Source organism: Theobroma cacao, chromosome 3 (genome assembly GCF_053813885.1).
Source record: "Theobroma cacao isolate CCN51 chromosome 3, ASM5381388v1, whole genome shotgun sequence".
Classification (NCBI taxonomy): domain Eukaryota; kingdom Viridiplantae; phylum Streptophyta; class Magnoliopsida; order Malvales; family Malvaceae; genus Theobroma; species Theobroma cacao.
In genome coordinates, this window is record NC_142641.1 from 32,721,187 (window position 1) to 32,737,454 (window position 16,268).

Consider the following 16,268-nt stretch of genomic DNA (forward strand, 5'->3'; position numbering starts at 1 on the left):
AACATATTGTGAAATAGTAATATAAGAGAAGGAATAGCGTTATAAAATAATTGAAGATTTTCCATCTTTCTATAACTCCATGTATAATTAAAATTTTAAGAAATTAATTATTGAATTTAACAATCTATTTGTTTCCATCGTGCATATAATATTTTAAATTAAATTGATATCCATATTACATTTATTTAGAATATCTTTTTCAACATAAATTTTACTATTATAATTTTATTGTTGGATTTAATAGACAATTATTACATATTTTTAGTTGACTTGAAACTTGGCATACATATTCAATGTGAATAAAATGTACCAATTAGATTAATAATTAATATATATATTGTATAAAAAGATACAAAAAGTAAAAACTAATTTAATTTTACATAAGTTTAAGTATCTATCTCTTCTTAATATAAATATTTTTTTACTATTTTGATAATAAAAAAACCATGAATCTGGCTAACTTTATTATTCATCTAAAAACTTCAAATTTAACACATACAGACAAGCCCAAGCCCTCACATGAACTGGGTTTTGGTTCCAAACCTTAAATCAACCAAAAAAAAAACACACAGAAACCTTAAATGTCAGGTGCACATGCCACGTGGTAGAAATTCAGACAACGAATAACTTTCCCCGCCTTCTGCAGCCGACTTCAAAAGCTCAACACTCCACTTTCAGACCCAAACGCCAAAAGAAAAAACATAAAACCCCCATTAATGGAGCTCACAGAAGAACAAAGAAGACAAGCAGAAGCAAACCGATTAGCCGCAATCGCAAAGCGAAAAGCCCTAATTGAATCCTCCACCTCCATCGTTAACATTCACTATCGACAAAACCATGATCATTATTGGAGGCTCACCAAGTGCCCTAAACTCGCCAACGACAATGCCCACATCCCAAAACGACCTCAAGATTCGAATTTGGCCCCAGTTTCGAATACCAAATTGTGTAAAAAGTTCCAGGTCAGGCTCGAAATTTGCTCCCCTGACTCCTTCTCGGTCACCCCGCGGACGGTGCAGGGTTGTCCCTACCAGGGAGTTGAAGAGTGCTTGCGAAGATTGAGGGATATTTTATCCGACGTGAGTTGGGGTTTTGGTTTCTAATTTGGGTTTTCTTTTTTTTAAGTTTTGCTAGTCAAGACTTGAATTTAAAGCTTTGCTTACTTATCAATTAAATTCTAAGGTTTTCTTTCTTCTTCTTTTTTTTCCCATTTTCTTGAAATTATATAAATTAATTCTTAAAGAATCAATCAAGCTCAATGTTTTTAAGGTTTTGCTTTATTGTTGATTAATTTTCACTGAAATGGATACTTTTAGCACGATCCGATTTACTATCCCTTTGTTGTGGTTGAAATACATGAAAAAAAATTATTTGAGAGAACCTGATTGTATTGTGCATTGGAAGTTCGATTAGATTTTTTTTTTGTTTTGTTTTTGGTTAGGTTACGCCATCACATTACACCCAAAACAGTGGAGGTGAAAAGGCATGTGTCTATAACCTCAGGGATTACGGTTCTGTTTTATCATGTTTACGGAAATCAAAGGATATAGAAATCAAGGAGATACCTCATCTAACGCTCAGAGTTATTGAAACGTTTTCACATTGCTTTGTTACTGGACAATGGATACCATGTAGGCCAGAACATTTATCTGAGGAGGATGTTGATGAATTAATTGGAAAGCTACCAAGAACACTATTGGACAGGCTTCTGCCTTTTCAACTTGATGGTATCAGATTTGCTTTGCAAAGGGGTGGTCGGTGTCTCATTGCAGATGAAATGGGGCTTGGGAAAACACTCCAGGTAGTTGTATAACTATGATGTTCTTTTAATTGCTTGCCATAAATTATGACCATGGCTTCATGGCTGCCCTCTATGCCTGAAATTTTTTTCCAGCTTTGTGCTACTACAATTGATGCTGCTACTTTGTTGTATTATAGTGAAATCTAAGAAAAGGTAAAAAAAAGACAGAGTGGATCCTTTAATACCTAACAGCTCATTGATGAAAATGTGCCACCCCCCACCCAAAAAAAAAAAAAAAACTATAACAACAGTGCACTGCAGATAGTATCATAAGAATTAACAATGTACTTATTTCGTGCAGTTTACACTACCAATATGTTCTATAACTACCATGAAATATTTTCTTTTAAGTGCAATGGCAATATTTATAAATTTGAGAATTTACAATTCTTTTTACTGTTTATAGTTGGAAGATTGTTTCTCCTCACTGATTTTTGACTTTTCTTCCAAGATGACATGAAAATGAAATTTGTATATGCACCTGATTTGTGTTCAGGCTATTGCTATTGCTGGTTGTTTCATGAATGAAGGTTGTATTCTCGTTGTTTGCCCTGCTGTTTTGCGTTATTCATGGGCAGAAGAGTTGGAGCGATGGCTACCCTGTTGTTTACCGGCTGATATACATCTTGGTAAATTTGACTTTCATTCCATCCTCTTTCTTTTTGGTTTATATTTTTGGGGTTGGTTGTCAGAGGGTTTGGGTAGGAGTGAGGAAGGCCAATGATAGGAGATCACTATTTACTAAAGGAAGCTTTGATCGATCTTTATTCCAGTCATAAGAGTTGCTTTGAGAGTTTATGTTTCGTTGTTAATTATTGGTGTTCATAGTTTAATATAGGGAATAGCCTTAAAAGGCATAAGTTTAGGAAATTTTAATAACCCAATAAATATTTGGTTGGACTCCACATGCTCAGCCAATTTCCATGACAAAAAGGATGTGGAATTCACTCATTGACCCTTTTTCTTATGTTACGTAATTTAGGTGGGGTCAATATTAAAAAGCTTAAGATTTTCGTTTTATTATATATATTATCATTTCTTCGTGAAGTTAACCTCAACAGGCTCTATGTAGCATGGCCCTTGAGCTTATGTAAGTTCTCCAAGATTCAACTCTAACAAGGCAAAATATTGAAAATAGGTTACTTGGACAGCACAATATTATCTATAAAAGAAAAAAACCTCATAAAGACTCAAACAAAGCCCATTTTCTGGACCCAGAAAAGGTTGCTGTCAATTGTACATTACCGCAGCATTGTGAAGTGTGAAGATTACTGCCTTAGCAACCTTGTTCAAAATTTAGCACAACTCCCACATTTGGCCTCATCAAAATCATCCCACCAAATCAAAGCTTAAGACCCCTTTTTTATTTCTGTAAACTATAGCTCAATTGCTATCATACTGTTGTTTGAAATTATCAATTAAGGAAAATTTTGACCTAGAATTTTACTCCTAACAGAAGTAGGTAGAGATTGCTCATTGTTAAAAAATGGAGAAAAGTCTGTTACTAGTTATTTTTCTTTTCCCTTCCATTCTGTGAAAGAGAAACATGTGAAGGTGGTTTGGACATGTAAGAAGAAGACCTAAAAATGCTTCTTTGAGCAGGTGTGAGTTAATGGAGGATAACCATGTTGAAAGAGGAAGAGGAAGACTAAAGAACATGGTTGATTGGTAACCATGAAAAAGGACTTCACTATTACTAAGCTTTTTGGGGATATGGTCCTAAGTAGACCATGGTGGTACAATATGCATATACCTCTCCTCGGACAATGGAAAAAAGCTTGTTGTCATGGTTGAAAAAGGGTTGATGTGATATCCATCTCTTTTATAATTTATTAAACTCAGGCAGCATGTGTTAGTGTTGACCCTTCTTATTTGGTAACATGTCAATTGTTTTTGAATTTCTGGTGAACCAAGCGAAAAGATAATTTTACGTAGAGATTCAAAATATTTGTGTTACTGATATTTATGTTGAGAAATCATTGAAGCATAGTTTCTCTGTTTTATCATTGTATTAACATCTGGAAATTTTTAATGTTCTATATGACTACAGTTTTTGGTCATCGGGATAATCCTGCCTACTTAAAGAAATGCCCTAGAGTTGTGGTTATATCTTATACAATGCTTAAACACTTGCGGAAAAGCATGCTTGAGCAAGAATGGGCTCTCTTAATAGTTGATGAATCTCACCATCTACGATGTTCACAAAAGGCGTCAGAATCAGGAGAGGTATAAAATGTCTCCCTTTTGTTTAATCATAGTTTGCATGAGTTGAATTTTTTTTCCATTGTCCAGACAAAAAGCAGAGTAATTCTATATGACTATATCAGATAATAATCCCTCTAAGGCATGAAGGATTGAAGTAACTTGTAATACTATGAGTACTATTGTTAGTTTTTATGGTAGTTTCATTGCTTAAAATCCTACACTGAATATTGGCATATGTCTTGTATTAACAGATACAAACAGTTCTTGATTTGGCTGAGAGGGTCAGGCGCATAGTTCTCTTATCAGGAACCCCTTCTTTGTCAAGGTTGTAGCATGGAATTTGAAGCACAACAGCACCATCCTCATCCATTTAATATTAAATTTAGCATGGACATGATATACATACATACATACATACATATATATATATATATATATATATATATATAATCATTTTCAGCTGTGCTTCTATCTTTGATAACTTTCTTATCTTATTGTTGATTTTATTTCTGATTAGCTTATAATGCATTCTAATATCCTCCTTCCTATACTTTCCTAGGGGTTAATAGGCCATATGACATCTTTCATCAGATAAATATGTTATGGTAAGCTTTCTTTACACTTTTTTGTCGTGCCACCCTTTCTCTAGGTTTGTTAGAATATTGGTTTACAGTGCTTCTGTTGTATAGGCCTGGTTTGTTGGGAGAGAACAAGTATAAGTTTGCAGAAACTTACTGTGCTGTCAACCTTGGCCAGAGCTCTCAAGGTTTTAAGGTAACATTAGAGTAGTCTTTGAATAAGCATGATATGGTTTCTTGCAAATTTTTACTATGCTTGGGCTTAAGTTAATGTTGCTTTAGTCAATTTCCAAAAATGCTCAATTGCATTTGGTGATACTTTTTGCTTCGTTGTACCCTTTTGTTCATAACATAAGCCAGTTTTTGTGTGCAGTCCTAGAAGCTTTGTTGGTTTGTTATATGATTGTTTGTGTTTGGTTGTCTGATTGTTAGCTTTAAAATAAATATTATGGCGTTAATTTCTATTTATTAAACAACATCCTTTTTTTTTATGATTTGATTGTTAGCATGAAAGTCTAACACATTTGGTGGAGCTGTTGCTGCAGGATTTCTCAAAGGGCATTCGATTGGAGGAGTTGAATGTGTTACTTAGCCAAACGGTTATGGTGTGCCCTTGGTTCTCATAATTTACTACTATCAGATATTATTGAGGGGACAAGCTGCATCAATGTGCCTTTTTGAGCATTTACCATTTTATTTAGCCATTGTAGTAAGCAATAGATGCAGAATAGTGTAAAATCTGTCAATTTGATCACTCAACACTATTTGCTTTTGCATCATATGGGGTTGGCTTTGTGGATTAAACTTCACCATTGTGCTCTTATTTGAGCTATTTCTTGTTCAGTTTGTTCATTTGTTAAGTATAATCTCTTTTGCTATAGCAAGCATGCAATCTGTTGGGATTTAACTGTGATGTGTTTAATAAAAGGTTAGTCTCACTTCACACATTCTAATCATTGGAATTTGAGTATGGAATTCCTTTTTGCCATGTACATTCAAGGCAATCTTTAAATGATTGTTCTTATTTGGAAGTTTTATTTAGTCTCAAATTACCATTTTTATCAGTTAAGTCTTTTTATTAAAGGAATACTGTAGAGTTTCCTCTTCTTTATTTTTTTACTGTGTATGGTAGTTATTATCTTGGGGTAAAGGAACACCGAGGTGCAAGTCTGCCTTAAATATGAGCATAGACCCAAATTTTGTTCAAATCACTGTTCCAAATTTAAAAGTTTGTTTTCATTGTACAACATAATGCACTTATAGGAATATCTTACCTATTTCACAATTACATATATTATAGGCATGGTTGTAATGATGTTAGAGGAGTAACTGTTGCTTTCACCATCCAAATGCAAATTAAATCATCATACTAGAGATTAATAAGGCATGGTCTTTTGCAAGTATTTTCCCTTTTTCTTTAAAAAGTTATTTCACTCTTAGATGGATGATGGCCCCTTGCAGATAAGACGTCTGAAGGAGCATGTACTAGGCCAGTTACCACCCAAACGTCGGCAACTTATAAGGTTGCAGTTGAAGAGATCAGATATAGCGTCAGCCAAGGCAGCTATCAGTTTTGCCAATGGTGATGATTTTGAAAAGAATGCTTCCAAAGATACTGCTTCAGAGAACCTTGAAGAAAATCATGGTAATTTGTGGATGTTTTGCATCTATCTCAGGTGTGCAATATTCAATTTTGTAAGGCAATCCTTTATGTTGGTTTTCTATCTCTCTATGCCTACTTCTGATGGTGGCACTTTCTGAAATGTTATTATCATTATTATTTTGTTTAGTTTTTTTGGATAGACCAAAGTAGAGTTATTTAATTCTAGTGGAAGATTAGGCAGTAATTTGTACCATTTGAGCACTGTATACAGATTCCTTTTTTTCATTTTCTGTCTTGACAAGCACATGTGGCTTGGATAAATGATGAAGAAATTCTTTCTAGATGATCCCTTGTCCATATTATGTTGCCTATGCCTTTGAAGTTTGCTGAATGCATCGTGTTGATAGCATATAATTAATTATTGTGATCCTTTTTTCTATTAACTGTTGTCTTTGGGGTGCATTACAACTAGTATGTTTTAATAGAATTAAAGCATATCTATCTCTTTAAACCTAAGAATTAGAAATCAGATTTGGTTGCAGGTACAGCATCATCATCATCAAACACCTAGCACAGGCATATTCTTTTTTGTTTTTTCCTGTAGAATCTTGTTAATACATGAAGGGTTGTTGTTTCTTCTATTCCTGTTTTTTGCCAGTGGTTCTAGTACAGATGCCTTATAGTCCTTTTACATTTAGGATGAATCTTCTATTCTCACTGAGGTTGTCAGGTATTGTTGTTTGTAATGCGACCACAGATTTTTAATGTGGATTAAATTTAATTTAAGGGCTATGTGGACTCTTGACCTATTTGATGCTTTAAGACCAAGCAATGTAAATGAGTCGGATCTATTTTATTAATCTTATATTTCATGTGCTCAATTGTAAATTCTATTTCTCTTTAGGAAGTTAAGTTATTTATTAATTAGTCTTGCTGCTTATTGGGTTAGGAAGTAGCCTATAAATACCTATGTTATTTAAATTTTAGTTAGCTTTTGATTATGGAGGTTATTCAGATATTTGAGAAAGAGTATTAAAGATTTGCCTCAGTTTTGAGAATTTTCTTCAATTTCTTTGATTTTCTAGTGATTTTCTCTCTTTTTCCTTTCCTACATTGTTAGGTATATGAAGAAACAAATATCTATTGTTGACATACATTTTTGTCTAACATGTAGTTTGAACTCTTTCTGATTAACGAATCATTATGAAGAAACTTTCACGATCAGGAAGAACATTGAATCAGTTACTTGGTTGCTTTTGAATGCTGATATCACAAGTTTTGCTTGTTTTGCTAGATGTTTAATTTGGTTATAAGTATTTCACAGGATGGCAGCAATGCCTGAGTATAGTTTTTGAGTTGGATATTGCTTCTTGTTGCTTCCAGATGGTGAACGCTTTTGCAATTCCAGGGAACTCTCCTATCAAGAACTTGGTGTTGCAAAGCTTCGTGGATTTCGTGAATGGTTTTCCATTCACCCACTAATTGCGAAGTCAGATGCTATTGAAGAATTAGATCCAAACTCCAGTTCTCATAAGATGATAATTTTTGCCCATCACCATAAAGTTCTTGATGGAATACAGGTCAGATTGAGTAAATATTTCCATGTTAAATAGTCCTTTCATGTCTGTAGACAAATATGAGAAGCCCTTCATTCACTAAAGTAATGACATCTAACAGAATATTGCAGATGTTTCCTTGGTTATGGAAGATTACTACCAAGACTGATAAAATAAACAAGATTTGATTAGATCCTTTAACTACACTCTGAAATTTGTGCATCATTTCTTCTGTGTCATCGATGATAACTCTACCACATCAATATACAAAAACCAAGAATGATATGGTTAGCATGAAATTAATCATCACTTTCTAATTTAGATAATAAAAAAAGAATTGCTATCTTTTGTCAAGATTTAATTCCACTAGTTTTGGTGGCATGTATATGAAATCTTGTGATGCATAAAAATTAAGATTTTTTGTTGCTTATTCAATTTTTTTTAAGTCTCTAGCCAATTTGAATACCACGATGTTGGTATGCTATGCTCATGATGGCACCTTATCAGCTCTAAATAAATGGTTTTTAAGCCTATCAATTTATTTTGTGACTGTCCATTGGAAATTTTTTTGAATTATTCAGGAATTCATATGTGAGAAAGGGATTGGTTTTGTCCGTATTGATGGAACCACACTTCCAAAAGATCGACAGTCTGCCGTACTGTCATTTCAATCATCCAATGGGGTTTGTATTACCTTTTTCTTTGTTTCTGTATTCATTTAATTTGTTTGAAAAATATTATTGGATTTTGTTTATTGACCTTTTGGTCATTTGACAATATTGTCAATAATTAACAATTTTAAACACTTTGATAGGATCATATTGCATAGTTCATGAAGCTTGAAATCTGTACACTCCCAAAGTGTTTATGTTGCTACAAGATTTTCTTTGTCGCTGATGTTATGTCTTCCTTTTTATCAATAATCTCTTTGTTGAATTAGGTTTATATGTCAGAATTTTGATATAGTGGAAAGACTCCTTTCACTTAGCATTTTATTTTGTAACCTGAGATGTTTATTTCAATTGCCAATTCATCCATGCAACAATTTTCATGTTCTGCATCTCCTTGGATTCTTATAAGCACTGGCAAAAACATGAACATAGATCAACATGTCAAATGTAACTGTGTCCTACATCCTTTTTCAGTATTGCAGACATTACTAAAGAGTCCATTTTCCAAATTTGCAGCCTAGTTATTTTTACCTGGATTTATACTGACCTTATCAAGCCTCACTTCAGGTCAAAATTGCAATAATTGGTATAACTGCGGGGGGTGTCGGACTTGATTTTTCATCAGCACAAAATGTTGTGTTTTTGGAGTTGCCTCAGTCACCATCATTGATGCTTCAGGTTTATACATATCAAAATTGCTCAGTTTTGTTGCTCTAGTCTTATTGAAATATTGGGTGCAGTGAATTTTAAGTGTAGAATGGGGTTAACTGTTTAATTTAAATATTTAGAGGTTGAGTTTCAAATTTGTAAGTCAACAATTTATGTTAACAAGATTGTTTTGTTGATATTGTTTTTATTATTGCCTTTCGGAGCTCCAGATTTCTCTAGTCCTGTTTTGGATTACTAACTTGCTTGTTATTCTCTCTACTTTTTCCATTTTGGACCAATGTTTTTGCTTTTCCAATTTATTTTTTTTTTATTTTTTATTTTTTAAATACTGCAAAATGAAATGTTTACATTTTATTTTTTCTAATGGATGAAGGAAGAGTACAGATTCATAAAGCATATATGCATATGGAAAAAAATTTGAGTAAATGTTATATAGAACAGTTATGTTGTAGGCATTGCTTGCTAGTTAATTGGATAGGATAACAGTCACAGCTAAGTGAACAGTAAAAGTGAAGATATTCATCAAAATGTATCTCGATTAAAGTTTCAGTCGAAGAAGCAAAATAGTTTATCCTTTTTGTTGCATTTTTCTGCATCCTTACGTCCAATGTGATTTCTTTCGAGAAAAAGAGAGAGACAGACAGAGATAACCAGATTCTAGAACATACAATCTTCTTTGACCTTTGATTATGGTCTCCTTCATCCCTGAAACCAAAATAACAATGCTGGGGCAGTGACAATGATAGCTTTAAACAATATAAAGGTTGCAGTCATTGGATTTCTATATCTGTATTTCCTGTGCACTCTCTTCAGGAAAGCCGGGAGGGGGGGGTGAGAGTTAGAAAAGCTTTTACATTCTTTTATTGGTTTCTCATGTATTAATCCTTATTTCGCTAAAGTACCTACCTTCCCCAGAGTGATATATATACATACATAATGCATGTTAAATTTGATCAATTGTCTTCCCCTATCCATCCATGTCATTTAAAGGCTGAGGATAGAGCTCACAGACGAGGGCAGACCAGTGCGGTCAACATTTACATCTTCTGTGCAAAGGTGTGCATGTGTTAAGGCAAAGATTTCTTCAAATTGTCAATAGTTATTAATCTTTTATGTGATTTATAGTTTTCTCATACTACAGGATACTATGGATGAATCATATTGGCAAAGTCTAAACAAGAGTCTGCACCGTGTTTCATCTACAACAAATGGAAAATATGATGCAATGCAAGAGATAGAAGTATCTACTCTCTCTCTCTGCTCCCACAGCTACCCCTAAAAATAAGTGTCAACTTCCTATATGTGGACTAGTCTTTAAAAGATTGTGTTTAAAATTAATTTCTTTTTTTTTTTTTTTGCTCGTTTAAAATTAATTTCTTAGTGTATATGTGGCACAGAGTTTAAGTTCTTTCTTGAAATGAGAAGTATGGGAAAGATGGAGCCACGTAACATTGTTTTGTTGCACCATTTTATGTTGTCTCTCTACTGATTCAGAGATAGCTATCCACATTCAGATAATTGAAAGGATATGTTAGGGATTATGTGATTTATTTAAGGCTTTTTTCTGTTATTGCTGCAATTACCTGTTCTGCACATCTTTATGCATAGTGGTGGTTGTTCAGAATTGTTGTATGTAATAGATTGCACTCTAGAATACTTTAGCCTTAAATAGCTAAAGGCTCTCTGTTCATATTATGCTGTTGATGGTTATTTATTAGTATTGCTTTCAGTCTCTGCCACAGCTAAATTTGTTTTAAAACTTCACTTGACTGGCATGTTGTTTTGCCAGCTGAAGATTTTGCTTAAAAATCCCATTTTCCTTCCATGCTGACAATGATGTGTGTCTGCATGTGCATGTTTGATAAAGTATATGACTTCTTTTTGATGGTTTGTTTTGTCTAGCAGGGCAGCTTATGGTTTCAGAATTTTTCTAAAAGATTGAACTCTATTCTTCTTGTTTGGTAGGTTGAAGGCATTTCTTATCTAGTAACACCTGATGGAAGTTGTAAACGTAAAATTTTGAGGAAAGCAGCACCCGGCAAGCTTTCACTGGATTTAGAGAAAATGCAAGATTCTGAATGTTTCCTGGATATGCAACTTTCAGAAGCATGTGCTGATGCAACTGTTCAAATGAATGATCTATCCGTTGGAATTAATCAAAATTATGGCAGCTACCTTCATAATGATGTATAGCTTTAACGTTATTAGAATTAATAAGTTCTTTTTACTTATTTATTTAATAGAAGGAGCTCCACTGGCATGGTTAACCTGCATACTTGAGCTTCCCCAAACCAAGCACATGCAAAGATACCTAGTTACCCACTTACCTAGCCCTATGGGATAAAATTTTCTCTTCTTTTCTTATCTTGTTCTTCTGCTATTTTCCTGATGAAGAGAATTAATTTTTCTTGTTTCTCTTTCACTTTGAGCAATTTGCCTATTTATATATACTAACTAATACTGATTTTATTGTTATAATAGGGTGGTATGGTTCCTGATCTACTAATAAACAAAGATCTTGTTTGCATGGGAGACAAAAACGAATTGCATCCTTCTGCAGCTGATATTGGAATTTGTGAAATAGCTCCTCCTTTAGAAATGAATAAGATAAATAAAGATCGTGATCCTCTGCCAAAGGTACTAATTGGAAATTTTTGCTTCCAATACGGCAAAAAATTTCACCTTTCTTTAGATTTTGGCTTAAAAATAATTAATTTGAAGTTGAAGTATAATAATGCAGGGACAAACAATCACAGCAGATGATGGTGTGCCAATTCAACTATTAGATGATGAATGTTGTTCTAATCAAGTCAATTCTCTGCGGTTTGAGGTAAAGAAACTATACCTGATTGTAGATTCTGCTTTATTTGCATTAAGCAACACTTTCTACTTGTTTGGTCACCCTGTGCAATGGAGAGCAAATCTCTGTTTTTCAAATTGTTGCCTTTGAGTGGTGTTTTGGTAAACCTGTAAACTGACCAACCTAAGATCATTGTTTAGATCAACATGGTGACTTATGTCCTGTTAATATTATACAGTCTATGGGATTACAAAGTTTATCCTAGATTTCAAATGCTAAACCTTATGAGTTACGACCATACAAGATTTAGACATGAGCTTCAAGTTGTTTATTAAAAATTCTTTTAGAAGGTATGCTATAAAATTCATAGTTTTATCATAGTATGAAGGATTATAATAGCAGCCCTATTCAAGATGTCAAGAAAGGAACCAAGCCAAGCTGGACTTAAAAATTAGTTGCTGATATGCGGAGATAAAATACTAGTAAATCCTAGTCTTCTGAAAACTGTATATTGGAACCTTTTTAATCTTCGGCTTAGGTGATGTATAATTAGACAGTGAGAGTGGTTGGGTTTTTTTTTTAGTACAATTTCAGGCTGGGTTCAAATTTGACTGATGGTCAATGAACACTCCTCTTTGGTTTCTGTTGCTTGTTTAAAGACATAGCTCCAAGGCTTTTGACTTTAGTGATTGATTCCTCCTGCAGCAGAACTTTACTCTCTCTTTCTTTGTTACGTCACCTCCTTTTCTTGAGCTGAATCTTCTTCCTATAGTTTGTAATAGGTCAATGACATTTACAATGCCATAAAGTATTTTCAAAACTGTCAAATCCTTCTGGGATTATACACTTTTTAGTGGAGCTGTTTTTCCCAAGATTTGTGTATTTTTCAGTGCATTCGCTATTGTATTTGTCCTTGACCACAAAATTTATTCCAAAGCTTGTGTCTCTTATGTGCTTTAATTGACAAAAGGAGTGACAAATGGCATAGTTTTGAAGGAGTATGGTTTATTAGTTCAAACAAACACAACTCTCGCAGACACACATACACTTGCATATGGATAACTAGATTGAACACACATGATTACCTTTTCAGTCATTAAACTCTCTTTGACTTTTGTTCACCTTTCCTTACTAATCCTGCACAAAATTATTCCTAGAGCTCTAGGAAAACCCATCTCTTTCTAGAGATAAAAAATATCACTGGAATATTTCTTGTTTCTCTTGAGCAAAGGGTTGAATTGAGGTTTCAACAATAATGAAAATGTAAGTGATCAGCTGGTTACTTTTAGTGACAGTCCAAGAACTACGATAAGCAATCTAATGGTTTTTTCCATCATTAATATTCTACTTGTATTGTGTAGGTAAGCCAGTATACTGGAAGAATCCACCTGTATTCTTGCATCCCTGGGACAGATTTGAGACCAAGGCCACTTTTTCAGAATTTCCGACCAGAGGAAATTGAGTCAGAAGATGCTCTTGCCAGTGATAATAAAGAAACAGTTTCCAAGTATTTCAAGGACAACCCAGCCTATAGGCATGCTCTTTGGGTCTTCGTTAATGACTGGAATAAACTAAGACCCATTGAACAAAGAAAATTACATGGAAAGCCTTTGCAACTCCCTTTATCTGTTGAATTATGGTATTTGAAGGAAAGCATAAACCATGATCGTGGGGTAAGTCTGAATGAGCATGTATTCTGTCCTTGGATATATAATGCATTATGAATGATTTAAGGTGTTGCTTTTTAATTCCATTGCAGGGACTGCTGAAAGGTGGGAGCAAGCGGCGCACTACACCTTTGTGTGAGATAAGCATTTCATTACCTCCAAATGCTGTGTGGAAAAAGGTCCATCTACGGGGTAGTTTTCGTAAAAAGGAGAGAGAGTACACTCAAGGTTGGACCCTGACTGATGAACCACTCTGTAAACTCTGCCAAAAACCATGCAAGTAAGAACCAATTAGTCTTCTCTTGCTTTACCATTTTTCACATATGTCACTGGCTTTCTTTGGCTTCAGGGGGAGAAGTGCCAAGACGCCTGAATATTTTGAGGATCTTTTCTGTAATCTTGGCTGCTATGAAGAATACCGCCTAAGAACTAGCAACAGATCCATCCGCCAGGTCTGGGCATAATGTTTCTTTATTTTTTGACCTTTACATCTTTTGGTTTTTTTATTTTTTTCGGGTGCATGCTTGGTGTGACAACTCAAGATTTCCAGGAACTTTTTCAAATTGAGCACGGTATCTGCTCAAATTGCCAATTAGACTGCCATCAACTTGTGAAGCACTTAAAACCTTTATCGTCAGAGAGGCGGCGGGAGTATATTGCAAAAGTAGCACCAAAGATTGCAAGTCAGAAGAGTTTGTATGTCAATCGGGATAAGTTGCTGGTGCTATTTCCTAATTACTGCAGAATACTCTGTCATAGGAAATTATGCAATTATGGTTTTGAGTTTTTCATGCAAAGAAGTCTGCTAGACATCCAGTATTAAGCAATTTTGTTGGCACATGACCACATAAGTCATACTGATCGGTGCTTTCCAGATTAATTTATTTTCTAGGAACCAATTTCCTGGGTTGTGTTCTGCAGGGTTGACAAGCTTGTTAGTGATCCTTCCGAGGGTAATGTGTGGCATGCAGATCACATCGTCCCTGTTTACAGAGGGGGAGGTATGTTATCATTCAAAAACATCCTCTTTCTAAGACTTTCCTGTCTTGACAGTGTTGTAATTTTTCTTGTTCTATTACTATGCTGTTAAATTGAGCATGATTTCGTTTCTCATACAGTACACAAATTTTCTGAAGGTGAATGCAGGCTAGAGAATATGAGGACTCTTTGCGTGGCCTGTCATGCCGATGTTACTGCAGTACAATGTGCTGAACGAAGCTCGATGAGGATCAAAGCAAAGAAAAACCTTAAAGCCATCATGAGTGACCTAAGAAATGCTGGGAATATAGAAAAGAATGCTTCTTGCAGAAAGGTATACAGCAAGGGTGAACAGTGCACACTGTTTTTAGAGCTGTTCATTTCTATATCATACAATGGTCCAACCGGAAAAAAAATATAAAAATAGAAGTTTGTAAGATGGTTATGATTATAGTCAGAAATTCCATACGTTTAGATTTTATGTTATTTAGTTATGGTTTACAAAGTGATAACATCTTAATTGGTTTCAGGATCAAGGACCCTCAGAGATAATAAAGGACATAACTGATGATGAACTTCTAGTCAATGTTCCTGGAAGTGCCTATACTGGAGGAAAAAGCAGCAGCCCTCAAACGAAGGATTTGAAGGATTGCCCAACACCTTAATGATCAGACTTATAGTGAAGAAGCATCTGCATGTTATCCTATTGTGTATTGGATTGTCACTTGAACTCATCCCACCTATATGTTGTGTAACCTTGCACAACAAAAACTTCCAAGAAAGGTATGTATCCGAAACGTTTGTTAATTGGCTTTTATAGGCCTGCTGGTTGATGGAAATCTCTAAATTCTCAGTGGCTACCTAGCAATCTCAAGGGAATAGATATTAGAAAATACTAGCTCGTCATTTTATTGTGGGAAATATATACTCTGTAAAATGGCTTTCATGTTCAGATGACTGCAATCCATTAATTTTGTTTCTTTTTTTTTTTTTTTTTTTGCATTTTTGATGCATACCCTTTCTATTATCTAATAGTAATGGTGCTATATTCTTTTTTTTTTTTTTTTTTGTTGGTAAATTCAGTGATGATGCCACTTCCAAGATCCTGAAGCAGAAGTGCATATATTTGGGAGCAGCCTTATGTATGTATGTGCATGTAGATATGGTGTGCAATCCTGAATTTTTGCAGAAATCCTTGGGAGATTAAGTATCTAAACCTGTTGGAGCACCCTACAAGTATCATCTGGATTTCTCTTGCTCACATTTTGTTCTTCTTACTTGGAAGCCAACAAGGTAGACATTCTGTTGGAGAAGGTGGCAGACGAGAGACCTAGCTGTTTGCACTTTGAACTCTGGCCTTTCTATTAAGATAATCCTGTAACCAATTCGATTAACTCGATCAGAAATTGATATCACATAATTTTCAATTGTTTTCTAATTGAAGTGTTTGTCAAGTCTTAATAGATTTACAACAATTAAGATTATTTGTTAGTATTATTCAATTTATCAATTTTTTTTTCAATTCAACTTTATAATTCACCTCTAAAACCAAAACAAATTTTTTTTCAGAAAAAAAAATAGTTAATTACACCATTAGTATTTATATTATAACAAAGTGTTTAATTTCAAACTAACATGATCACTAAAATCTGATTAAGTGGAATTATTTATTAAAAATGTATCATGAACCAAATCACCTAATAAAAAAAGAACTTTTAGGCATAGTTAATTATGACCCAC

General features: G+C 34.2%; 1 protein-coding gene across 2 annotated transcripts; it reads left to right on the top strand.

Moving 5' to 3' along the window:
• Positions 1-526: 526 nt before the first annotated feature.
• Positions 527-16,055, top strand: LOC18604779 (SNF2 domain-containing protein / helicase domain-containing protein / HNH endonuclease domain-containing protein). Of its 2 annotated transcripts, XM_007037415.3 has the most exons (25): positions 527-1,079; positions 1,442-1,801; positions 2,298-2,430; positions 3,852-4,027; positions 4,258-4,331; positions 4,576-4,611; positions 4,696-4,780; positions 5,130-5,189; positions 6,046-6,229; positions 7,571-7,767; positions 8,325-8,426; positions 8,982-9,092; positions 10,074-10,139; positions 10,225-10,323; positions 11,049-11,270; positions 11,565-11,720; positions 11,824-11,913; positions 13,245-13,556; positions 13,643-13,830; positions 13,900-14,002; positions 14,101-14,246; positions 14,472-14,551; positions 14,687-14,862; positions 15,059-15,311; positions 15,612-16,055. In XM_007037415.3, the coding sequence occupies exons 1-24, from the start codon at positions 717-719 to the stop codon at positions 15,191-15,193; spliced, it is 3,654 nt and encodes a 1,217-aa protein (XP_007037477.3). In that variant the 5' UTR covers positions 527-716; the 3' UTR covers positions 15,194-15,311; positions 15,612-16,055. The 2 variants fall into 2 exon arrangements, with proteins under 2 accessions (XP_007037477.3, XP_088661191.1); XM_088805065.1 differs by lacking the exon at positions 5,130-5,189.
• Positions 16,056-16,268: the final 213 nt, after the last annotated feature.